Below are 26,514 nucleotides of genomic sequence, written 5' to 3'. Positions count from 1 at the left end.
CAAAAGGCCACATATGATTGTACCTCTATGAAATATCTAGAATAGGCAATTCCACAGAGAAAGATTAGTGGCAACCGGGGGAGTATGAGAACTGATTGCTTCATGGGTTTCCTTTTGGGGTGATGAAAATGTTTTGGAACTAGATAGAGGTGGTGGTTATGCAATATTGTGAATATACTAAGTAAGTATCACAGGGGCACCTGAGTGGCTCAGTTGGTTAAGTGTCCGACTCTTGATTTCAGCTCAGGTCATGATCTCATGGTTCATGGGGTCGAGCCCCACGTCAGACTCCATGCTGATAGCACAGAGCCTACTTGGGATTCTCTCTGTGTCTCTCTCTGCCCCTCCTGCGCATGCACGAGCTCTCTCTCTCTCTCTCTCTCTCTCTCTCTCCTCTCTCAAACTTAAAAACTAAGTATCACTACATGTAAATTTTTTGTGCTGTGTATTTTAGGGCAATAAAAAAATTACAATTTTCAAGAGCTTGACATATTTGACAGATATATCTGAATACTTGACTTTAAACTTCAAATAACAAACATCAACATCCTTATTCCATAGGCTTTAAAGTTTTCATTTTCTTTAATTGAAGAAGTTAAGTCTCAAAGCAAAATTATTGAAAATGATTTCAAGTTTACCTCAAATATTATCTAGTTGGTTGAATGAACCATGGTGATAATTTCCTACTATTGTGATTGAAGGTTTCTTCTGAAAGCTTATGAGGACCTCTCTCTCACACATTTCAATCTTTGTATGAAGACATACAAAAGGAAATCTTTGAAGTAAAGTTTGATTTAGATGTCAAAAACCTTCCAGGAAACCACTTTAAACTTAATTTTGCACATGACCTAGTTAGTGCTTTGATCTTTCACATCCTGAACAGAAGAGCCTGTAGCAAACAATCAGATTCAGCATTCAGTTTGATATCATGTGATCCAGAGGGTGAAAATAGGTATAAATGTAAGATATACAAAATCAAGTTACTTTTGGAGGTTCAAGGTGGAGTTTAGTATTCAAGTCCTACATTCAATCCCCTTCCCTTCTGAAGCTTTGGCTGATAAAGAATATTCATTCACACCAGGAACTAGTAGCATGGAGCTATCTAATTCCTTCTATGAGGTGCAAGTAAAGTGGTAAAGAGAACAAGGGATAGAGACAGTGCTCATCAAACATTCCACTTGCTCACCTACACCTCTCAGCTTCCTTTGCAGCCATGAACTGAGCAGAAATGATTATTTCATTTCTCAGCTGACATAATTAAGAATCAATGTGTCAACTCTGTTCTTTTCTTCCCTTTGTGAACCTTGGAAGCCATGTATTTCACTGGTGAAACTGTAAGATGCAGTGTCTCAATGTGGGTTCCCAAGGGGGCACGTGGAGCAAGGACCTTCAATGATTTGTGCTGTACATATAATGTGAATGAAAGTAAATTTTTGCAGTTATGCCACTGGTATTTTAGGCATACTTTGTTATGGCAGCACAGACTAGCCCATCTTGAGTAATATAGAAAATTAGACTTTTCCTTCTAGCACTTTTGAAAGAACTGAAGATCCCTTTCCTATATGTAGATAAAAATGTGAGGAGGGGGAAAGGATTCCTTTCTGTAATCACAAAATCTTTTACTCAATCATTTTTTTTTTTTAATTTTTTTTTTCAACGTTTTTTATTTATTTTTGGGACAGAGAGAGACAGAGCATGAACGGGGGAGGGGCAGAGAGAGAGGGAGACACAGAATCGGAAACAGGCTCCAGGCTCCGAGCCATCAGCCCAGAGCCCGACGCGGGGCTCGAACTCACAGACCGCAAGATCGTGACCTGGCTGAAGTCGGACGCTTAACCGACTGCGCCACCCAGGCGCCCCTACTCAATCATTTTTAAAATGGCATTTAACTTATTGTGAAATTTCAAATTAAATTAATCATGGATATAAGATATTTATATTTATCAAAATGGGATATAAGCTAAAAAAAAAAAAAGGTTGAGAAGCACCACTTTAGAAGATACAGCCTTCATGTTCTCTTCCACTTAACTTTTATTTCTAAAAAAAAAACCAAACAAAAGCAAACAAAAAACTAGTTAAAAATTCAACTCTAATAATTTGGGACACATGATCCTGTAATATATGCCTTTGTCCCTCTACTTTGGGCCACAGCAATTATTCAAGAATTTATAACCAATTAATTTGCACTTACTGCTTTTTTGCATTTACTATTCAAAAAATGATTTTCAGTGTCTAGTTACACCTTCCCCCTCAACTAGACTGAAGATTCTGGTTTGCCCAAAGTCAATTACCTTTTGAAGCAGAATCCTGAAAGATAAGACAGAGCCAGATGGGAATCCTTCTAATACTTTAATACCCCATTTAGTTTTTTTTTTTTAATTTAAAATTATAAAGTATTTCAAACAACATACAGGAAGCAGGTACATATGCATCACTAGTCATATTTAAAAGACGCTAACTTTTTGCCACATTTGCTCCAAAATTCTTTCACTTTTAAACAGATTATACAACAACTACATGGATAAAAAAAACCAATTTGTTCATTTCTTTACTGACAGACAGTTATCATAAAGTTTCACTATTTCAAATAGTGCTACAATAAAAATCCTTTATTTGTGACTGCTGTATCTTTGTGTAAGAGCTTTTTCTATGGTACATACTTAAAAGTGGAACTACCTGGCCACAAAGGGTGCATATCTTCAACTTTATTGGGCATTTCCAAATTGCTCCCCCAAAACTGTTGTGCCAATTTATATTTTCAGCACCAAAGCTACAATTTTTCTATATCTCTGTTAAAGCTTAAGATTTAAATGTTAGCTACTCTTATGGGTATGAAAAAGTATTTCACTGTCTTACATTTTCTGATTGAAGGTGAGACTGAGGATCTTTTCATATTTTTTTATCATTTGAGTTTACTCTAATATAATTGCTATCAAATTTTAGCATGCATCAGAACCACCTGGAGAGCCTGTTAAAAACTCCAGAGTTTCTGATTCAGTAGGTCTTGAGTGGGGGCCAGAGAATCCTGATTTCTAATACATTCAGTTCAGCGATGCTGATACTGCTAGTTAGAGAATCTTATCGAAAGAACCACAGTTGATGAACATTTAAAAATGAGGATATTTGTCATAGTCCATGTACTAATCCGCCATTGGCTATAAGTGCTGCTATTACATTTTCCTAGTTGTAGCTTGTCTTTTCATTTTGTTTTTCGAGTCTTTGATGCAGAGAAGTTTTTAATTTCCAGGAAGTCAAATATATCAATCTTTTCATTGATAACCTGTGCTTTTTGTGTCTTGTTTTAAGATCCTTCCCTGTCCCAATGTCATAAAGATATCCCTCATTTTCTTTTTAAAGTTTTGTTTTTCACATTGAAGTCTTTAATTCCCCCGGGATTTATTTTTCTCATATAAAGTACGGTTCTAATTACAATTTTCCCACAAGGATAGCTAAATGTTCAGTATAATTTATTGAATAATTCACCAATTCCCTTATTTTTCATGCTCCATCTACTATGGGATTCTTGTCTATTCACAAGTTTAAAAAGGGATGCAATTTTTACTTTTAGCACTTAAAAACACCTTTTTCTGAGGTGGAATTTAATTTAGAAAAAAACAATTATCTTTAAGAGTAATATAGAAAATGTATGATTCACTGATTGTTCTTGAACTTGTGTCACAGAGACTTTTCACATAAAAATATCATCCAGTAGCTGATTAATATAGTAACAAAGCATCTTTGATAGAGCTTTTATAAATCTGAGTTTAAGAGGCACATTTCCTATTGATAAATAATATGAATATGACCTATATTATATGTTATAAATGAAAGCAGCAGCTGCTACTTGAGCTTGATAGACTGACCCTTCAAGTTCAATTTATCTAAAGCAGTGAGATAGAGTAGTAAGGTGTAGAATATAGAATTAGAAGGCTTAGAACCAAATTCCAGATTTGCACTCATTAGCTTTGTGATATTAGGCAAGCTGTTCAAGCCGAGTAATCTGTATAAAATGCTCATAAAATTTCTGTGAGGATTAAAAGCAGTTTATAAAATATATTTATAATAGATATTATTATTATTATACAAATATTATTCTGAATTAATTTAATTGCTTAAAAGATTTTGCTGGAAGAGTTTATTATTCAAATTCTATCAAAAAGTACATAATCTTTTATTTCAAAAAGCAAGATATCTTAAGAAATTTAGGAATTATTTAGCTTGGTGACCTCCACTAACTTGGGAGGTACATTGTAAGAGCAAGGCTCCTAGATTTTATATGTAAGTGACACATTTGCCCATAAGTTATTAAATACCATGTTCTGCCAGTGCTGACTTTCTGCTGGGTAAATGCAGAATAGAGTTGATACTATTCCGTCCTAAACCATCAAGATGAAATAGAAATTAGAAATTACTTCTGACAACAACTGTGCTAGTACTAGACAGAGAGGAATCAATTTAAGCAGAATAGGTCAGAAATAAAAGCTTTTCCTAGGTTGGACTTGGAACAAAATGTGTAACGTTCCACTTGTCTCCTGTAATTAAAAAGACTTGAAAAAATATTCTATAATTCAAAAACTGAGTTTATTTTTAGTGTTTCTGCTTATATGCTCAGGACATCTGCCTCTAAACTACCAATACATACAGGATGGATTACTGAGAACCAGGTAGAATTTCAAACGTCTGATTACCAGAACTTGAAGCCCTTTCAGCAGATGGAAAAGAAATATGTTCCCAGTATTTACTATCATGGATATAGTTATAAGGTAGTCTGAATGGAGAGATCTGCTCCTGTTTTTAGGGAGTATCTTGAATCAGGTTTGCTCTATAATTTCATGTTAAAAAAAAAAAGGAATTTCTCCAGTTTGAAATCAATTCTCTATAGTGATGTGTTTCTTGTTATGAGACTTCCCTCTCAGGTGTTATTCAGAGTTTTGTTTTGTTTTAATAAGGTCATAGAACTGGGAAAGGGCTGATGCTTAAAAGAGCATAACAATTAAAGGCTTAATTGAGAAGTTTTCAGGTAGATCCTTGATGGTGAAATGACATCTGAGGATCATCTTTATTTCCAGAAGAAGAAATTCTTCCACTGAGATGTATAAATACCCTTCAAAGAACTGGCTAGGTTGACAATGACTGAGTTCTGGTGGAAGATGACCAACCAGGGTATCATGTCCATAATTATTCTTTAATTTTTACTTTTCAAACTGGTATCAGAAAAAGGTCTTTTTAAAAAGTTTCAATTTCAATTTATATTTAGCACAGTCAGCTTAAAATCCAGAAACCTAAATTCTCCAGCTTGACTGTTTCTTCAGTTAATCATGTATGGAGGGAAAATATATACACTGATAGGATAATCATGCTTGAATTTGCCTTTAATTTTTTGAACAAAAAAGCAAAAAACAAAACAAAATGTAAAAAAAAAAAAAATCCAATTTCTTCCCCTCAGGTGACACTAATTCAAGAGCACAGAACTAAAAGTCCTCTTCACCAGCATCACTGACAGAAGGACTAAAGGGGGAAAGTAGAAGCTTTTTTTATAGCTTTTTTTAATTGATGGAAACAATCACATACCTGATATTATATTCTCTCAGGCCCGAGTAGTTGTGAAAGCTGTCCTCCCACAGGATTGAATAAGGAAGACAGAGAAAAAGGTCAAGGTATGAGGACTCTTATTTTTCAATCCTTGTTGCTTAGAATTCTTAATTTTCAGTTTCCTAACTTGCTATGATAGAACCATAGTGGGCATGGGGACGGGATGTGATCTTCTTTTGAGCTACCTGCTACAAACAATGTAAGATGAAATTATTTTTCTATTCTCAGTCCTAGAAAATATAAATCAAATGGGAAGAGTAATTTTTATTATATTTGTATTATTGTGAGAATTTACTCTATTTGTAAATTTACTGATTTAGATATAAAATGAAAATGGTTTAAATTTCTGTTTAAAATATTTTGCTCTGAGATAAGGAATGTGACCTGAGTTCATTTGAAAGATATCAATTACTAAGGGACAGCTTAGAAAAAGTAAAGCAAGGCTGACAAGCAAACTCCAGCGAAACCCAAAATTTCTTACTTTCTTTTAATTCTACTGGGTGAATTAAAGAATCCATGGCCATCTGAAAACAAACTAATGAACAAAAAACCCCCTTCAGATTGCCTCAACTACAATCAAACCTAGAGAACTTCCCACATCAAGAAGCCCTGAAGGGCTGCAAGGTAAGCACCGGAAAATTCATACTCCAAGTGGGTAAGTAAGGTATTTCTGAGTAGATACTGTGTCATAGGTTAAGAAAGTTCTGCACATAAAATTGGAAACAGATTAAATCATGAAAAAAAAAAAGTTAAAGACATTGCCAAGGACATCCAAACATCTAACTGTATCTAACAGTGGTCATTTTAATGAATGTACTTTAAAATATACTGGTTTTTGTATGTGTGTATTTTAAGGGTTTAATAATAAAGAAGGAAGCTGCAACTCTGAAACTGAAATAATGAATAACATGGTAGCAAGTGTCATGGCTACATAAGTGCCCAGATGACCAAAGATTAAACAAAATCTGAGACAAGGACATATTGCTAAAATATTCATATAGTAGGTCCTAGGGTTCAAACAGGCAGAGGGCACATAAATTGATAGATTTGGGTCCCTTCGATACAGGACTCAGGAGGGCACCAGTTACCCACAGTTAAATTCTACAAACAAGTGATCAACATGGGATGATCATTTAGTACTTCTCTGGATCACTTAGGTGAGGCAAAGGTTATTATCAACATTTCTGCATCCCTTACAAAAAGACCCCAGGGTTCTACCAATGGTTGGGGTTGGGGGGGTGGGACTAACAAGAAGGATTAAGTTTAGGTCTTTCTAGTCACTTTGTTTTTAATTTTTTCAGCATGGGAAGAAAGAATGGTCCCCAAGAGCACAGTTATGTTCCCCCTAAAATGGATTTCCAGTTGATTCTTCAAGATTTTAAAGCTACAGCCTCAGCAAAAGTGTAGGCCATAGAGATGAAAATTCAGTTCTGTAATTGCTATCTCTGTTTCTAATAAACTTTCCTTTTTTTTCCTTAGTTTACTTTTCTGCAAGTTTGAAATGACTGAAAATGCAAAGACAGAAAAACTAGAATCCTATAACAATTCATTTGTTTGCTATGAGACTATGCTTTTGTTGTGTTATGCCATTGTTATGAATATAGAGATAGTAATAAAATTGTGTTTCTTTCAGGTAATGGTGAGAGATAGCTATTATTCTTTCCTATTTTTCTTTGTGACAATAAAATGAATTTGAAAACTAGCTGACAATGGTTAGGGCATTCTTAACAATTATGAAAGAGAAGAATTACTAGAACTCATGACTTGGGCCTTACTGGCAATTTGGTCCACTTGAGTCCTTAACAGGAGGAGAAAAAAAAAACAAAACAAAACCACATTATGACTATATTGTCCTCCCGTACAAAGAGAGGATAAAGTAACTCATGATTAATGTAAAAAAATAAAATAAAATAAAAGGTTCAATATCCTCTAAATGGCTTGGCCTTGTACAGATTATTTCTTTATGACACTCAAAAAACAAAACCAGCTATTTAAATCTGGCCCTTTTGTTAAGTCTTCTACTCTGCCCCAGTAAATTCTACACAAAAATGCTTTCTTTTGAAAGTTACCCATTTCTTTACCAAGTGACTGAAAGGAAAAAGTCAGATTCTGAAATAGGTCTTTACTTACTAACAGTAACCCTGGGGTCACATCGCAAGATAAACCCCATAACAATGAGCCTTTTTCAAGCTACAATGTATTTTAATTAGATACTGCAAACAAAGTTTTTTGTTTCTATCAAGTCTGGGTTAGTAAATTGACCTTGGTCACCATTTAGCATTCATTCACCATTTAGCATTCATCACAGAAAGGATGTGGGGTCAGAAAGCATGATTTCTCCTGTAAAGGAGGGAAAGGAGGAAGGAAGCCTTCCAGTTGTATTGACCTCATACATGCCCCCTCAATGATGTATTAAACACCTCTGGAGGGCAGGAGAGGACAAGTATCTCCTTTTCTTCTTCTTCTTCTTCTTCTTCTTCTTTAAAATGTTTATTTATTTTTGAGAGAGAGAGAGCATGAGCAGGAGAGGGGCAGAGAGGGAGGGAGACACAGAATCCAAAGCAGACTTCACGCTCTGTGCTGTCAGCACAGAGCCCAATGTGGAGCTCAAACTCATGAACCGTGAGATCATGACCTGAACCGAAGTCAGATGCTTAACCAACTGAGCCACCCAGACACCCCCATATGCCTCTTCTTTAAAAATTGTTCCTTGGGCAAGTTATTGAAAATTATGTCCAGCAGAGTACCGTCTGTCTTAGTCCCACTCTAACAGCATTAGTTTGGTTCTCAAGGAGCAGATATACTACATTCTCATGTTGCATACATCTTTTAGTTCCTGCCCACTCACTTCAGCAGTAGGCACACTCAAATAACTGGCTTCCAACCAAAGACATTAACCATGGGATAGACTTGAAAAGTTTAAAAATTAAATGAGAACATTCATTCATTCATCCAGCATTGAGTGTCTACTATGCTTTAGGCATGACCTTAAATTTTAATACAAAGGGAGAGACAATCAACAAAACGGATTTATTTATTTTTAAAGTTTATTTATTCATTTTTGAGAGAGGCAGAGAGAGAGAGAGAGAGAGAGAGAGAGGCAGAGAAAGCAACCCAAGCATCTGACAGCTCAGAGCCCAAAGTAGGACTCGAACCCACAGACGACAAGATCACACACAGCCTGAGCCAAAATCAAGAGTCGGATGCTTAACCAACTGAACTACCCAGGCACCCTGACAATCAACAAAATTCAAAAATGAAACAAATGTTACATGTTTATGATAAATGCTATGAAGAAAAAGTTTTGGAAAGGGATACAATTTAAAGTAGAGTGGTCAGGGAAAGTTTCAGTGGGAAATAAGACATGAAAATGTTTCGCACAATGGCTAACCAATGGGAAAGACTCTCAAAAGAGCCACCATAATTCTTTGTTCTACCCTACTTTTGATTTCTATTGACTAGCTGTTGTAATGTTGCAAGAACTGACAGTAAAGAGAGCCCACATTACTAAGAGACAAAAAGAGAGGCTGTCTTCTGTCTGTCCTCATACATATCATTATGGCTCCCTCAACCCTGTAAAGAATGACTCTCTGAAGAACCTTGCCCCAAAAGAATCTAACACAGAGGTCACAAATTCAAATGCCAGGCAGGTAACGCAAATGATTAAAAACAGACTATAGGGAAGAAATGTATTTATGCTAAGGAACAAAAGCCTGATGGGAACTGAGAAGACTGGAGAGTATAGATCATGTTTGAAAGGGGTAACTGCTACCGAAACCTAGTAACTGTTGTCATATGGAAGTAAGGACTTAGTGCCCTGAGTTTTCAAGAGAAACCAAACACACAATTTTTTTTCTGTGAACTCTCCCAATTTTGAAATGTGGTAACCAATATGAAATTTAAAAAATGTCAACGTGGGCCAAACAAAACACCTCTGTGGAACAGATCTAGCCTGTGGTTCTCTAGATTAGTTCCTCTGGTCTACAGGGTTAAGTGCTGATTCCTTCCAGGGCCATAAGCACCAAGAAGCTTGATTTGCTGGAAAGACCTGCTTGTTATTACCATCCAGTCCATATCTGAGTTAGCATATGTTTTAAAATCCAGGAATGTACTTAGATTCAGAGAAAGCCGTATTAAAAAGATGCTATAAGCCAAGATGAAATGATACTAGAATAGCCAGGGAAATATCCTCTATTGCAGTGCTCCAAATACAACCCTGGTGAGGATCCAGGTACTGCTGAACTTCCACATAGGGATCTCTGATATCTGATAAATGAACAAACTTCCCACAGACAGACTTCTTGCTTGGCTTTCTCCTTGCCTGTTCTAATGAACTTACTACTATGCTAAACAGGATTTTTCAGATGGGGTATTTGGTGCCTTTTTTGTGATTCTATTTTTAGGTTTTAGATTTTGTAATGGACAACTCATATGTGCCCAGAAAGTTGGTTGCTTTACCTGAAAACAACCTTTGGTGCTCACTAAAGGCTTTGGTGCTCACTAAAAAGGTGAAGTTTTTTATTTATTTTTTAATTTTTTTAATGTTTATTTATTTTTGAGAGAGACAGAGTGCAATGTTTATTTAATGTTTATTTATTTTTGAGACAGAGAGAGAGAGAGGGAGACACAGAATCAGAAGCAGGCTCCAGGTTCTGAGCTGTCAGCACAGAGTCCAATGTGGGGCTCAAACTCATGAACTGCGAGATCATGACCTGAGCCGAAGTCAACTGCCTGAGCCACCCAGGCGTCTCAAGAGATAAAGTTTTTTAAAACATAGTTTAGTCTTTTAATTTTTGTTCATTTCCTTAGGGAGGACAAACACTATTCTAGTGGGAGTGGGAGACACAGTCTTTAAAGGATTAATGAATCAATATTCAGAACCTAGGACACAATACAGATTCATCACAAGTTCACTTTTTCAAGTTTTCTATTGTACTCCCTTGCAAGAGGACCCTCCTGAGAGCTCTCCTCTGGAGGGAACCTGCCTCACTACTTGAATGGTCTAAATGATGGCATTTGTCACCCAGTTTCAGGTTTCTCCAACCCTCTAAAAGGAATAGTCTTCTGGCAATTCTGTGTCACTTACCACTTCTCCCTCTTAATGATAATCCTACAAAGTCCTCTTTTGGTCAACTTTCATATGAATAAACCCTATCCCAGGATTTATACCACAGTTCTGTAAAAGTTTTTTTTTTTTTTTGTTTTTTGTTTTGAGTCCTTTTGCAATATTGGTCAGTTAGTCCATTAGAGAGCCCTAGAAGTCAGGCAGCATACTCCTCCTGAGAGGTTTAAAATATGGACTCAAATGGTTTAAAATACCCTCCCTTATTCTTGGTTTTAAGCCTTTATCTTTCCAACTAATGAGAAAAAAGGTAAGCAAATGTTGTCTAATCTTACATTTATATTCTTACTAGGATTGCTGTTGAACTGCCTAATCCATGAGACATCTATTTTTCTTGGTGCTTCTGACTGATTTCCTGACAAACTGAATGTTATTTAATATTTACATTAGCCTTTCCTAACAGGATCCAAAACATATAGTCTTTCCCCTGCCCGCCCCCTTAACCATTATTAGTTCTAATAATTTCAAAGCAGGACTAATCATTTAGGGAACCTGAACATTAGAACTGCTGGAAACACTGCTTCCTGGTGGTGCAAACACCTAAAACACAGTAACGTAAGTAGGAAGTTCTCAATATCCTGGTAGTTCCGAATGATAACATACGGGAAATAATTTCTCTCTCTCTATTCTGGAAACTTGCTCTACAGATTTTACCAATCATTTCCTAAACAGTGTGGCCTAGGAAACCGTTTTCATGATAAGTCTTATGAGGGGAAAAACGTATAGAACACACTGAGTACTTAAGATTCATGACATGTAACACCATATTAACAGCTTTTAAGATATTTTTTAATCCAAAGTTCATGAAACATTTTTGACTTTTCAAACTTTTTGCATAATATTTTAACATTCTATGGGACTATTCTTCCAAGGACTATATTTTGGCAAACATGAACTGTTATTCCCCAACTCGCTGTGATGGACTCTAAACAAAACAGGCTTTTCCTATACCAATTACACTCATGGTTATTTCTCTCACATTTCAGGCCTTCCTACAGCTGTCAGGTAGTTCATTTAACTAAACTAAGGCAAGAGGACTAAGCAACATGGACTGAGCAGCTTTCAAATTCTGCTGGGGTCTAGCTAATCTTCTGGTACTAGGTATGGCAAGGATAAGATTTAGTCTCTACTATTAAATTGGTTATAAAAAATGTAACTGGGGGATGCCTGGGTGTCTCAGTTGGTTAAGTCTCCAACTTCAGTTCAGGTTATTATCTTGCAGTTTGTGGGTTCGAGCCCCACATCAGGCTTTGTACTGACAGCTTGGAGCCTGGGGCCTGCTTTGAATTCTGTGTCTCCCTCTTTCTCTCTGCCCCTACCCTCCTTGCACTCTCTCTCTCAAAAAATGAATAAACATTAAAAAAAAAAAATGTAACTGGATCAACTTTACAAATGTATAACGACATTATAGATCTAAAAGTGTTATAACTCATGAGAAATTTAGTTTAAGATATATTGGCTATCATTAAAATTAAGTAAAAACCAAATGCTTTAATTGCAAAAGCATTAAAACATTAACAAAAAAATTTTATTCACAATTATACCACTACAAATATTTTCATTTGTCTTTACTGATAAACAGGCAAAATGCTAGGCTTTAAAACTAGCATAGATACAATTTAAAATTTTTCACTTCTTCTAGATTTCATAGTGGTATAGTCTTTGCAATTATAATTGATTTAATTAATTAGAATAATTTTAGCTATTTTGTTTTAGAGAGAATGTTATTTCTTTAAAACGCATTCAAGCAACCTGCATGCAAAAAACTAAATTGCATTTAGAATTACTGATTACTAAAATTCAGTAAAATAATAAAATCAGATTTTAATTTTTTCATTTCAGATTTAAAGTTGGAAAATTATTTTCAAAAATAATTCTTGATTAATATTTTGAGAAATAATTCTTGATTATAATAAGAAACAGAATTTCAAAAAATTCACAAACTCATGTTTCAGATATTTTTAAAAAATGATATAGTGTATCACAGTTTTTAAAAGCCTGGGTTCTGGGGTCAGATTACCTAGATTAAAAACCTAATTCTACCAATTATCAAGTTTTATGACCTTGGATAAATTACTTAACCTGTCTGAGCTTCCTTGTCTATAAAATGAAGATGAAAACAAGATTAACCTCATAGGCAAATTAAGAAGACAGAGTGATAAAACATGTAAAGTACTCATCTGGCATATGGTAATACATACTCAATAAACGCTAACAACAAAAACAATAAGAAATACAAAGAAACTCTGTTTGGGGATATTATATGCATATTATACATTCTTTTTGATAATTATTGTTTGTGAATAATCATTCAGCAAATGTTTACTGAATATATTCCATGTACTAGACACTGTGCTAAGCACTAGGGATATAAAGACCATAAGAAATAGTCTTTACTTCCAAAGCTTATTTTTGGAGAAGAAAACAAATTAATCTGGTGATTAGCATACTATGTGGTAAGAGCTTTAAGAGGAGTACAGAGTGTTTTATAGGGTGCATGAAAGCAGGGGCTCTTAAATGAGAAGGTAATGCAGATAGGTTGAACTAGTATATATGTACATATATACATAAATTGCTAACCATTTTCTTCTTTGTCTTCCTTTCATATAGAGGCTAGAAAAAAAAAAATCCTCCATGTTCTAGTTTCCCTTACAGCTAGGAGTACCCAAATGACATTACTCTGGAGTCTGAAGTTTCTGAAGTGGGTTTTCAGAAGGGAAGTAAAGTATCCTAAAATAAAGACAGAACGTCTCTAGAAGAAAGCTCTTTTGCCTTTCCTCCCTTCCTGCCTCACCATTTGGACAAAGGCAGATAAGTGCAGCAGCCATCAACGATGTGACTGGAACAAAAGATGACACAGCAAAAAAACAAAAAAACAAAAAAAACAAAACACCTAGGACTCTGGTGGCATTGTTGAGTTACTGCACCACTCTAGAATGCCTAATTTTGGACTTGTTAGATAACACAAACTCTTATTTCTGTAAGCCACCAATAGGGTTTTCTGTTATCTGCAGCTGAATTCATTCTTAATAGATGAACAAAACTTTCTGAAGAGGTTTCTGAACCGAGTCCAAAAGAAGGGGCAGGAGTTATCCAAGTGAAAAAAAACCTGAGAAGGGCACAGCTGGCAGAGGAAATAGCATCTACAAAGGCCTGGAGGAAGAGAGAGTATGGAGTGTTGACACTGGCATCTGTTCTACAATATGCACCTTCTGGCTTCTCAGAAGGCTTTAGCCAGGAGATTCCCAACCTTTTCCATCTTCCATTCACGAGGTTTCAGGGATTCAATGCTCTCCTCTCAGTGTTTCCATATGGGCAGCATTCATTTTTAAACGGTATGTTCTGTGATGATGAACATGTGTCTTTAACTAATGTTTAGACTTCTAAAAACAAATTTATGGTAATTTAAGTCAATTAGATCCATATTATCAATTTACACATATAACACCATCAACTAAAGCTGCCATGTGTGCTTATTATGTGCCAGGCACTGTATTTATACTAATTATCTCATTTAATATTCACAACAACTCTGCGATAGGTACTGTTATTATGTCCTTTGTTACAAAACTGATTTAGGTTAAAATTGTCCAAATTCAAACAGTAATGGTAATATTGGCTGGGGCAAGGATTCAAACTCATGTCTGTTTCATTCTATAGCCTCGGCTCTGAGCCATTCTGCTATACTGCTAAACAGTTTCCTTAGTTTCTGGCTTGTTAGTTCCACTTCATCTGCTTGCGTCCTTCCTGCATCTATGCAGTAAAGTTTTAGTTCCCCATCTGTATTCTGTAAAGGAGAGTGGTGGTGGCTCAGGATGGTTATCTCCTAACAGGAGAGTAGGAAAGGAAGGGGTATATGTAAGTAGAGTAGAACAAGAAAAAAGGGAAAATGTCAGAAAAAGAAAAAATGTTCTTTTCCTCCAAAACAATGAAATAAGTTTCTTTTCTTACTGGCAAACTGTGAAGTAATTCCAAAAAATAAATTCAAATATCTTAGCAAGTTTAAGGTCTCTAAAATGCCTAAAATGAAGGTGGCAACCTTCTTTATATTCTAAATTGCAATGTTTAATAATTGATTAGTTTATGCTCATTCATATACCTAACAAATATGCATTGATCATTGTCATATGCCTTTGCCCATATTATAATGAATATATTCCTACACTTGAGAAGCTAAGAACAAATAAAAACGCTTATTATAATTATCATAGAGATGACTACATAATACCAAGAAAGGTAATTAAAACACAGGATAATATGGGACACAGATGTATCAAACTCAGACCTAAGAAATCACAGATGGTATTCCAGAGGGAGTGATACCTAAGAATCTTAAAACATAAGAAAAAGAAAAAGAAGAAGAAGAAGAGATGGTCTAGACCAGAGTTTTTTCAACTTTAACATTACTAACAATTTTGGGCTGATAAGTATGTTACAGGGTGATGTCTAGTGTTTTGTAGAATGTTTGAACAGCCTTGTCTTCCACCTCCTTGATGCTGGTCGCACATTCTGTTGAAAATCAAAACTGTCTCTAGATATTGTCAAATGTCCCATAGGGGGCAAAAATGCCTCTGGTTGAGAACCACTGCTGCACAACGAGGCCTGAGAACCAGGCCTGCACAACGCAAACTGGTTGCCACTAGTCACATGTAGCTATTTCACTTGAAATTAACTTAAATGGAATAAAAATTCAGTTCTTCAGTCACACTAGCCACATTTTAAGTGTTCCTTAGCCATGTTTTAATGGACAGCACTATTCTAGAGAGTATATATTCTCTTATTTCACAACTGTTCGCTATGCCTTAATGAGAGCCTGTGGAGGGAGTGAAAAAAGGTAAGGTTAAACAAGAGAAGTAAGACATGAGTATGAAAGGTCTCCCATGACTTAACAAAGAATAATGGGGATCTGGTGAGAGGTGTGAAGCAAGGGTATAAAATAACAGATGCACATTTTATAAAGCTGATTATAATGGTGCTGCAGAGGACAGAATGAAAGTGAAGAGTCTAGAAGCAGAGAAATAGCTGCAGTATTTCTAACAAGTATGGCAACCTGGATTAATGCAGCAGCAGTAGGGACGGACAAAAATGGATCAATTAAGGAGGCAGAATTGATAGGACTTGGTGATTGACCAGATATGAGGTACACTGAGGATAAGAATGAAGAATGACTACCAGGTTTTTAGGATGGATGAATGAGTACATCCACTAAGACAATATGGTACAAAGAATGTTCATGTCCTAATCTTCTCTTTCCAGGAAAACAGTAAATCTGTTACCTTCCATGGCAAAAGGGACTTTGTAGATGTGATTAAGGACCTTGAGATGGAGAGATTATCCTGGATTATACAGTAGGCCCAATATAATCACAAGTGTTCAGATAAGAGGGAGCCTGAGGGAACTCTGAACACACAAAAAGAGAAGTGTCAAAGTAATGCAGTGTAAGACAGACTTGAGCAGCCACTACTGGCTTTGAAGACACAGCCATTAAAAGCTAAAAAAGGCAAGGAAACAGATTCTCCCCTACAGCTTTCAAAAGGAACACAGCCCTGATGCTACTTTCATTTTATCCTAGTGAGGTGTGTCAGACTGCTAACCTACAGAACTGTAATAAATTTGTTTTGTTTTATGCCACTAAGTTTATGGTAATTTGTCGTAGCAGCAATAAGAAACTAATACAGGTAGGTTCAGAATTGGGGTATGATACAATGAGATTGGTTCTGGAAAAGAGGAGTTTGAAGTAACTATGGGACATTCTGGTAAACTTGATGGATAGATGAAATCTAGACCTTAAGGTGGGGATGTATAATTAGCAGACATCACCATAGTGACATTAATTGAAACCATCAAAGTAGATGAAATCATCATGGGCAAATACAGACAGAATGCAGACAATTCAGGTAGACATGTACTAGAGGCTCTTGAAGGAAACTGGAGAGGAACAGCCTAAGATGTAGCAGGAAAACCAAGATAGTGTGGTATCTAAGGAATGAAAAGAATAGGAACGTACTAAATGAGGAAGGTTAGGGAATGATCAACAGTCAAGTGAAAAAGGGTGGTGAAATTAGGGACTGAGACCATTATATTTAGCAATAAGAGACCGACTATTCATGGTCTTCTTGGTAAACACAGGTGTCAGAGAAGTGGTTACTGGAAGACTTGTTGCTGGAGTTGAAGAGTGGGTGAGGCATGAGAATGGGTTTCAAAAGAAAGAAGGAAGACATGGTAGCTAGAGAACGGTTGTGAATTTCAAGAAGGATTTTTTTTAATAGATGAGAAAAGATTAACCATTTAACTTTTAACAGAAAAAGGCTAGTTGAAAATGAGAAAGAAAAAAAAAAAACCAGGAGAAGAGAATAAAGGAATTCTGAGATAGGAAGGTATGGGATCAGAGCCTAGACAGAGATCAACTTTCAGAAAGGTAGAAAGATAGTTCTATTATTAGGAGAAAAGAGAAGGGATACAATAGGTACAGAAGTGAGCAACTAGTGAGTTGGGGATAAGAAACAGTGTTAATTTTGTGGAATACCTTCACTGTGTCTTCTTATTTTCTCAGAAAAGTAGGAGGTGAGATCATCTGCTGACAGTAAGAGAAGAAATGAGTTTGGGAACTTTAGTTTAAAAGTTTGAAACAGTTTTTGTGGAGAAGAGTAGATGACAGCTCACTAGGAAATGAAGGGGGTTGAAGGGACCTGCACATTTTACTGAATCTTTAAAATATCTATTAATGGACTTATGAATGTGGCCACACAGGAGTACCTGACACTGGAGCACCTTTCCCAGCTTCACCAACTAAAAACCTAAACAAAACATACCCAACAACTGTTTTAGCATAGAACTGTTACATCTGAGAGAAAAGACACAAATAAGATAATTCCATCTGAAGGCAACTTGTGAAATGGTACAAGGAGGGGCAAATCAAGCAGAACATGGCCAAGTACTGATACACTAAAGTGACACAGATCACTATTTGAGAAAGCAAACTACCAAAAGGAAGATATGAAATCACTTCAAAATCTACACAAATCATGTAGATTTGGAATCTACTGCTGAATATTAAACTGTATGAGTACAGAAAACCTCCATGAAGCTGGGTACAGAATCACCAGGGAACTGTATTTGTCTATGACATGTTCAAATTCTGATTAGACAGAATTGAGAGATCTCAGTGAACATCCAAGGAATACAGTATAGACACCAGAAATTATATTTTAGTATAAAAGCTAAATTCTAACATAAATGCCATTATAGATTTGCCCCAACAAAGCTTAAACACAGCAAAGGATCAAACTATCCTACAAGTAATTTAGTTCCTGGCCAAAGAAAGCTTTAATACACTTTAAAGGAAGAGAACAAAACCCACACACTATAAACAAACAAATAAATACTAAATTAAAAATAATTAGATACGCAAAGAAGAAAACATGACCCATTAACTGCAATAAACAAAAAATCAGTAAATAAAACAGACTTAGAGATAATATAATTAGCAAACAAGGACTTAAAAGAAAGTATTATAAATATGCCCAAGGGTTTAATAAGAAGAGAAATGGACAATAAAACAAAACAAAATACCCAAGTAGAATTTCTAGACCTGAAAAATTCAAGATCTAAAACAGATAATAATTCACTCAATGGGATTTAAAGCAGATTAGACACATCAGCAGAAAATATTAGTGAATGTGATAATAAAGAAATATAACCTATCCAAAATGAAGCAAAAAGAGAAAAACAAAAAAACTAAGCATAGCCTTTGTGACCTATTTTGAGTTCCAGGATGGAAGGGGCAATGAAGAATATTTCAATGGCTAGGAATTTTTTTGAAAATTGGTGAAAAATATAAACTCACACATTTGAGGAGCTCAATGAACAAAAAGCAAGACAAAAACAGAGAAAATCATACTAATGCTATTATAATAGCACCGCTGAAAACCACTAATAAACAATCTTACAAGATATTAAAGGAGAATAAAAAAGAATGTATTACATACAGGGAAACAAGAATAGCTACAAACTTCCCAATGGAAACTGTGCAAGCCAGAAGACAGTGAATCACCACTGCTAAAATGATGAAAGAAATACTAGAATTCTTTGTTCAAAGAAGTGTCCTTTGAAATGAAGGGCAATTAAAGGATTTTGTTTTCAGATAAACTAAAACTAGGAGAACTAACAGTAGACTTACAAGAAAATAAATGCAAAATCTTATGTGTACACTCAACCATACAAGTAAGCAGTAACAAGATAAAGCTTGTCAGACTGGGTAAGAACGATACAAGTATATGATGTCATCAACAGCAACAACACACTTTGACCATAAAGACCTATAATGCTTAAGAATAAAAAAAGGGTCGAAAAAGATATGTCTTACAAGCAAACACCAATTATAAGAGGGGAAGGTTATGCAGACAAAGCAGACTTCAAAGCAAAAATATTATCAGAGATAAAAATGGAAACATCATAATAATAAAAGAACCAATTTACAAAGAAGACATAATACTTCTACATATTTATGTCCAATAATAGCTTCAATACATGAAGCAAAATCTGCCAGGATCACAGAGAAAAAAATACTAACCATCACAAGAGAGACATTTTAGTATCCCTCTCTGTAACATAAATAAGGGGGGAAGAAAAGGATCCCTATATCTTGAAAAAAAAACAACCAACTGGACCTAAGTGTTAGATTAAGAACATTCCATCCAATGACAGTTGAATACACAGTGAAACTTTGGATTGCGAGTAACTTGTTCTGTGAGTGTTCTGCAAAATGAGCAAACATTTCTAATAAATTTTAACTTCATAAACAAGCGATGTCTTGCAATACGAGTACTACATGATGCCCAATGTCACATGATCACAACTGAGCGGATGGCTCTCTCTTTCTCTCTCACTCGCTGTGGGATTGTGGGTGATTGTCTCCCATGCTCGGATGCTTGGTCTCAGGCTGCGGTGTTTGCCAGTCAGTAATTTTTCAGAACACTGCAAGGTGCCCACAATTGGCACTAGTGTATTTTTTGTCATGTCAAAGCACCTATGGACAGTCCTTTGCTTTTCCACACAAGAGTAACCTTAGGAATGCTTTGCTTCATTGTAGGTCAGCCTGCCTGCAGATATAGACTGCCTGCAGATTATAGAGAATCCAACGGATTCTCCATATAAGCCTCTGAATATAATATATAAACTTAGTATGTTTTCAGACTACAAGGTCTACACAAATATTAGCAATAAAACATTATATAACAAACATTTTTAAATACAATTCATGATAGCATCCAAAGTATTAAAATATTTAGGTCTAAGTTAAGCATAAATAATATAAACCCTATACATAGAAAACTACAAAACACTGTTGTGAAAAATTATAGAAGAACCAACTAATATAAAGATATACCATGCTCAAGGATTAAAAGACTTGTTGTTAAGATGTCAACTGACCCCAAATTGATCTATAAATTCACTGTAATCCCAATCAAAAATCCCAGTCGACTTATGTTTTTTCCTTTTTTTTTGCATCTGACTTCAGCTCAGGTCATGATCTCATGGTTCTTGAGTTAGAGCCCCATATTGGGCTCTGTACTGAGAGCAGGGAGCCTGGAACCTGCTTCAGAATCTCTGTCTCCCTCTCTCTCGGCCCCTCCCCTGCTTGTGCTCTGTCTCTGTCTCTCAAAAATGAATAAATTAAAAACAAACAAACAAAAAGAAAGAAATTGACAAATCTAAATTTCCATGGAAATGCTAAAATCAATGTCAACCATTATATTACCTGATATCAAGCCTTTCTACAAAGCTACCACAAAAAAGACAGTGTGGTGACGTCATAAGGAAAGATAAAGCAATGGATGGGAAAAAAGAGGAGAGAAAAGGACACACACACGATTATTTTTGACATAGGAGGTGACTGGGAAAGGGTGGACTTTTCAATAAATGGCACTGGAACAACTGGATATCCATACATATGGTAAAAGATAAAGACTGCAGTTCACCTCATATAAAACACAAATTTAAATCACAATGGTTAACAGAAAAAGACCTAATAGAAAAAGCTAAAATAATAAAATTTTACAAGAAAACATATAAAATCTTTGTGAGAAGGCTGGGGAATCTAGAAAATGAGGTCAGCAAATCCTCCCCTTAAAATAACTATATAATGATATAAACTGTCAAGAAGAACAATTTTAGGGCTTTGGGCACTAATGGCAAACAACATGTTAAGAAATGTTTTGTCATTAAAAACTGAACTTTAGGTACTAATTGTTGACAGTCTGTGTCATTCTTGCCTGGTCTACTCCCATGACCTATCCCATATGATCCGGACAGTAGTACTGCCAGGATAAGGGTGCTGTGTTTAAATATACACAGGAAAACATGATGACAATGATTCAAATAAAGAGAATTGTAATAAAGACAGAGAAACTAGAACACTGAGAAAGACAATCAGAAAAATGAATAAAGCTTCGGAGACTGAAAGGATAACATTAATCATTTCAACATACATGTAATGGAAGCTTTGGAAGGAGAGGGGAATTCAAGGAACAGAAAAATATTTGAAGAAATAATGGCTGAGAACTTCCCCAATCAGAATAATCTATAAATGTGAATTCATCAAATCTCAAGCTGGATAAACACAAAGTGATCCGTACATACACATGTAACACAAAAAGTGTTGAAAGCTAGAGTAAATGGGTGAGCAAACAAGCAAGTGAATGAATTTCAATAAATCTTGGTATGGACCAGAGAAAAAAAACTCATCATGCACATGAAAACAACATGATAAATTACTCACTACTCATCAGAAACAACAAAGGCTAAGGGCGGCAGAATGACATATTCAAAGTGATGGAAGAAAAAAACCTGTTGATAAAGAATTATGTTTCCAGCAAAACTATCCTTTATAACCAAAGGCAAATAAAGACATTCACAGAGAAAAACCAAGAAAATTCATTAAAAGCAAACATGCCTTACCAGAAATATTAAACGAAATCTTTTAGACTGAAAGAAATTATCCTTGATTCCTCTTTGTTTCTCCCTGCACATTCAATGCATAAGCAAGCAAGGTCTATTAGCTTTATATACAAAATAAGCCTTGAATCCGTATACTTTTTTTCCATCTTCCACTGCCATCATGGGAGCAAGAGCCTTGAATTTTCATTTCATACTATTCTCCTACTTGAAACCCTTTAATTGGTTCTCTATGTACTGAGAATGAAATCCATACTATTTGCCATGGCCAAATATACCCTATGAAAAAACTTCTCCCTACCTGAACTTTTCTCTTATCATTCTCTCCTCTCTCTGTAAGTTCCAGATCACTGCACTTTGTATTCTGTAAATGTCCCCAACTCCTTCCTGCTTCAGAATCTTTGTACTTATTATTCTCTCTGCCTAGTAAGTGTCACAGGCAAATCATCACACAAGGCTGGATTCTCCTCTCAAATGCCATTTCCTCAGATCATCCAATCTAAATTTACCCTACCCCCATGACTTGCCTCCTTTTGCTTTACAAAAATTTTGTAATGATAAATAGCATTTATCATTATCTGAAGTTATAATGTTCATTTATTTGACTTCATCTAATATATACCTCACTCAATAAATTATAAGGTTCATGAAGACAGAGATCTTACTATCTTGTTCATCAAATATACATAACTTTAAACCTTATGCTAACATATAAACAATTTTGAACTCTTGAAAGATTTTTTAAAAGCCTTTTTCTCATTTAGTATTTTATAAATGTCATATCTTACAAATTCTACCAGTCTTCTTCAAAAGCTGAATAATCCTCCAACACTATCTCAGGTACTGAAAAGAAAGCAGTATGCCATAACTACTGAGTGATAAACAATGAAACTCTTGAGGGTTGGGGCAGATAGGAAATCCTCTGGGGATTGGGTGCAAAGTCATCCCCTCCATCCCAAATTACTATCTTCCTAGGTCTTAACAGCACTCTTGAATATGACACTGTGATCAACAGTGAATTCTTGAGAGCAAGGGAATACGTCCTTTTTATTCTGAATCCCATGTATCTAGCTAGCGTTGCTAGACAGAGGTGTTTAATTATTTTTCCGAAGCGAACAGCATGTTTCTTCATTTATAAAAGGAAGGTAACAAGATTACCTACTTCAGAGGGTTATTGTGAGGCCAATAAAGAAAAAAAGAAGAAAGGGTAAGTGAAAGAAACAAGGAAAAACATCTCCATGAAGTACTTAATCCCAACTATTAGGTTAGAAAAGCACAGGAGAACTGATCAAATTACCACCTCTCCTATGAACTCTTCCCATTTATTCACCTACCTAGAAGCTAATAAGCTAATAATATCATAAGGTCATAATAATTTCATAAGCTAATAACATATTACATACTATTTCAGCACCAGACAGTAAAGATCCTCCCTTTCCCACAAAAAAATTAGCTTATAAGGAACATGGAAACCTGAATAAGAAAGTTCTGATGTCACAAAAAACTAGGAAGAGGACTAACTACAAGAACACTGGGGAAATCTAACAGTGCAGAGTCACTGAGCATTTTAGAGCCTAGGGAGTATTCCATTAGCAGAGATTTCATTAAAGACATCAGCACTATTCCAGTAGCCCCAGTAGCTTCATGTCCTACCCTCACATGTTCAAGAGAGGAGCTAACGAACTACAAATACAACCTTAATTTAAACTATTGTTGTGGTTTTAATTCCTGAAGGCCATCAAACCAAACATGAAAAGTATACCAACAAAAATTAATCCATGAAGCATTTAAAAAGGCTCTCATTTAAATTCATTTTTAAGAGTTCTATTAACTGCAACATAAATTAGAACTATTATCTTGGCTTTAATTCCTAATGTCTAGCAACCTAAATAGGAAAAATATGCATGCTATCAACAAAACTAAACCATCAAACATCTTAAGTAAAAGCCAGTAAGCTTCAAAAACACGCAACAGCCTCAGGTTGTGATTTCATTATTGATGAGATATAGGAAAGTATCTACATAGCTTGTAGCCAGTTCACCAATAGGGTTGTAATTGAATGTCAAATTTTATTTGCTAAAATTGAGTTATGTTTAAAATAAATATTTACTCAAGAATAATATATTTGATATAGTGGAAAAGGCTATTACAAAAGAACTTTAATATTAGTTATTTTACTTACCAAAATGCAGTCCACTTTAGATTGTACAGTTTTGCTAAAAGAAAAAGAAAGTTAGGTTAATAAAAATGATAAATTTATTAAATATTTGAAATAGTAAAACTCTTTTTTAACATTAGGCATAATACCCTAAAACTGCATCTTTCACAAAGTATAACATACATCTATTTCCCATTCACTGTACTAAATTCAGCCCTAAAGCATGATCAAAATATCTTGAGTTCACTGCTACAGTCAACCTATTACTGTTACAATGTATCATTCTAACAGATGTTTTGAATAAACGATTAAGTTTTTAGAGACATACTAAAATGCAGATATGTATTATTATACATAGAAATAGGACAGAGAGTTTATAATGAATTATGATTTTTATTCAATGCCTGCCACTCTGGAAAATGACTTGTTTGGCATTTAAAAGCCATAATGGTGTAATATTATCTGTATTTCTAAAGACTTGTTATAAAGTAGATTCTCTTGTCCTCTTCTCCCTCCCATTCACACATATGTACGCTCGCTCATGCACAGGCACACAGCCTAGGGAAAGGAATCCGTAGACATAAAATTAGTAATAAAGATTAACTACTATGGTAATAAATTGGAAGGGGATAATGTATTTAGCAATAAATAATCCATTAAAAAAATCAAATTAAAAAAAGAAATAAATAATCCAAATAAAGGCACTATACATCAATTTAACTGAGCCACTGAATAAGTGAATTATTAATACGGAATACAAATGAAGTCAGTATAAAATAATTTAACTGTCATCTGAATTTTGTTATAACACATTAAAGTTCAAATGCAATGAAATCACATATAAAGTTCAGAGATAGTTTATATCTTAAAAGATGTTATAAACAAAATTATCTCTCATAAAAGATTCTAGTCAAATAAATGTAAAAAAATGGTTATTTGCCTCTTTATACAGCTATGCAGTTAATCTATAGAGTAAAAAATCAACATTTAAATTTCATTACAGTCAATGCAATCAATAACCTCAAAATTTTTCATTTGTATTGAGATTTCAAATTTCACGTTTTAAAGAACAAAGTATGACTTAATTTAGTTTAGTTGCAAAAATCAGAATAACTAAAAAGAACAAGAAAAGCAAATGATACCTCCACTTAAGAGGAAATGAAATCCCCTTCCCACAATCCCACGGAAGACTTTTTAGAGGTTTTTAAATCTTTTGGGATTTGTATAGTTTATAACACATTAGCAGCTAAAGTGTGCTATTTTTTTTTCTCTTCTTAGTAACTCCCACAATTTCCCTGAGATAAGAGAGTAATCTACAGATTAAGAATTGCTCCTAAAAAATAAAGAATCCAAACACTGTTCACCACATTCTTCTAAACCCCCAACATTTCCTGTCTAAAGTGTTACCGTAACCTAAACGGTCTCCCTCCTTCTTTCCTTAACACCTCCCCCTCCTTGCCCCAACAACTCTGTGGGCTATTGTCAACAAAATGGCCAGAGTGATTCTTTGTCCAAACCACATTAGTCCTTCCCTCCAGTCTTGATCATGGCCAACAAAGCCCCAGATGACCCAGCCTTCAGCTAGTTTTCTAATCTCATCTCCTATTATTCCTCTGTTCCTCATTCATTCAGCTCCTGCCACACTATCCTCGGTGCTATTTTCTCAAGGCTGGTGCAGGGCCTTTGTACTGGCGTTTTCTGTCAGCTTCTAAGACTTTTCTCCCATATGGCTATCTGTTCATTTTTTTCATAACTTTGCTAGATGTTATCATTTACAGATAGTTCTTCCCTGACTTTCCCAGATAAAATATTCTCCATCACTCTCCTCCTTGCTCTGTTTCACTTTTCATTATTGCACTTACCACCAGTCATTTTATATTTTTATTAGTTTGTCACCGGCTATCTTCCTTGACTAGAATTTAACTCCATGAAAGAAGGCTTTATCTGTTTTGCTCCCTGGGGTATTATAATCTGGCACATGTTAGGTGTTCAATAAAATCTGTTAAATGAATAAATGACAAAAACATTCAGTCCCCCATATGAAGAAAACTCTTAGGAAAGACGGATCACTTAAAAAAGGGTTTGTAGAGGGGCGCCTGGGTGGCGCAGTCGGTTAAGCGTCCGACTTCAGCCAGGTCACGATCTCGCGGTCCGTGAGTTCGAGCCCCGCGTCGGGCTCTGGGCTGATGGCTCGGAGCCTGGAGCCTGTTTCCGATTCTGTGTCTCCCTCTCTCTCTGCCCCTCCCCTGTTCATGCTCTGTCTCTCTCTGTCCCAAAAATGAATAAAAAAAAAAAAAAAAAAAAAAAAAAAGGGTTTGTAGAGAAATTAATATAAAATTGAAAATGTGTTCATTTTTAAAGCATCACTCTAGATATACTCCTCTTCTATCAGAAACCTGCTCTACAGGATATCTGAAGAGGATGACTATGTCTTCTTATCACAAACAATTTGGTAAATCGCTAAAAATTATGTATAAAAGATAGCCTTTCAAAGAATAAACTTGAAAAGTAAAGTGAAAGTGCTTCTAAGCTAGATATGAACCTTGGCAATCACCTGACCTAGCCTTTTGATGATTTTTTATCTCATACTTAACACAAGCATAATAGAAGGATATAGATTTTTAGTCCCCTTTGATCTTCTGTCCAGTCTCATATCATACCTCACTACTTTCCCAAAGACAACTTA

The 26,514-nt window shown here is 35.3% G+C and overlaps 1 protein-coding gene across 4 annotated transcripts in view; it reads right to left on the bottom strand.

Moving 5' to 3' along the window:
- RFX7 (regulatory factor X7) overlaps window positions 1-26,514 on the bottom strand; it is a 135,308-nt gene that overhangs the window by 51,647 nt on the left and 57,147 nt on the right. For 3 of the 4 annotated variants that reach the window (XM_058737641.1, XM_058737640.1, XM_058737642.1), the window contains exon 3: window positions 23,853-23,886. In XM_058737641.1, the coding sequence (XP_058593624.1) occupies window positions 23,853-23,886 (34 nt within the window). Of the gene's footprint in view, window positions 1-5,571; window positions 5,591-23,852; window positions 23,887-26,514 lie in introns of those variants that run through there. The other variant, XM_058737643.1, reaches the window with a different exon arrangement.

This window comes from Neofelis nebulosa, chromosome 7 (genome assembly GCF_028018385.1).
Source record: "Neofelis nebulosa isolate mNeoNeb1 chromosome 7, mNeoNeb1.pri, whole genome shotgun sequence".
Classification (NCBI taxonomy): domain Eukaryota; kingdom Metazoa; phylum Chordata; class Mammalia; order Carnivora; family Felidae; genus Neofelis; species Neofelis nebulosa.
The sequence above is the reverse complement of the archived record's forward strand: the minus strand, read 5'-3'. Positions and strand labels throughout refer to the sequence as shown.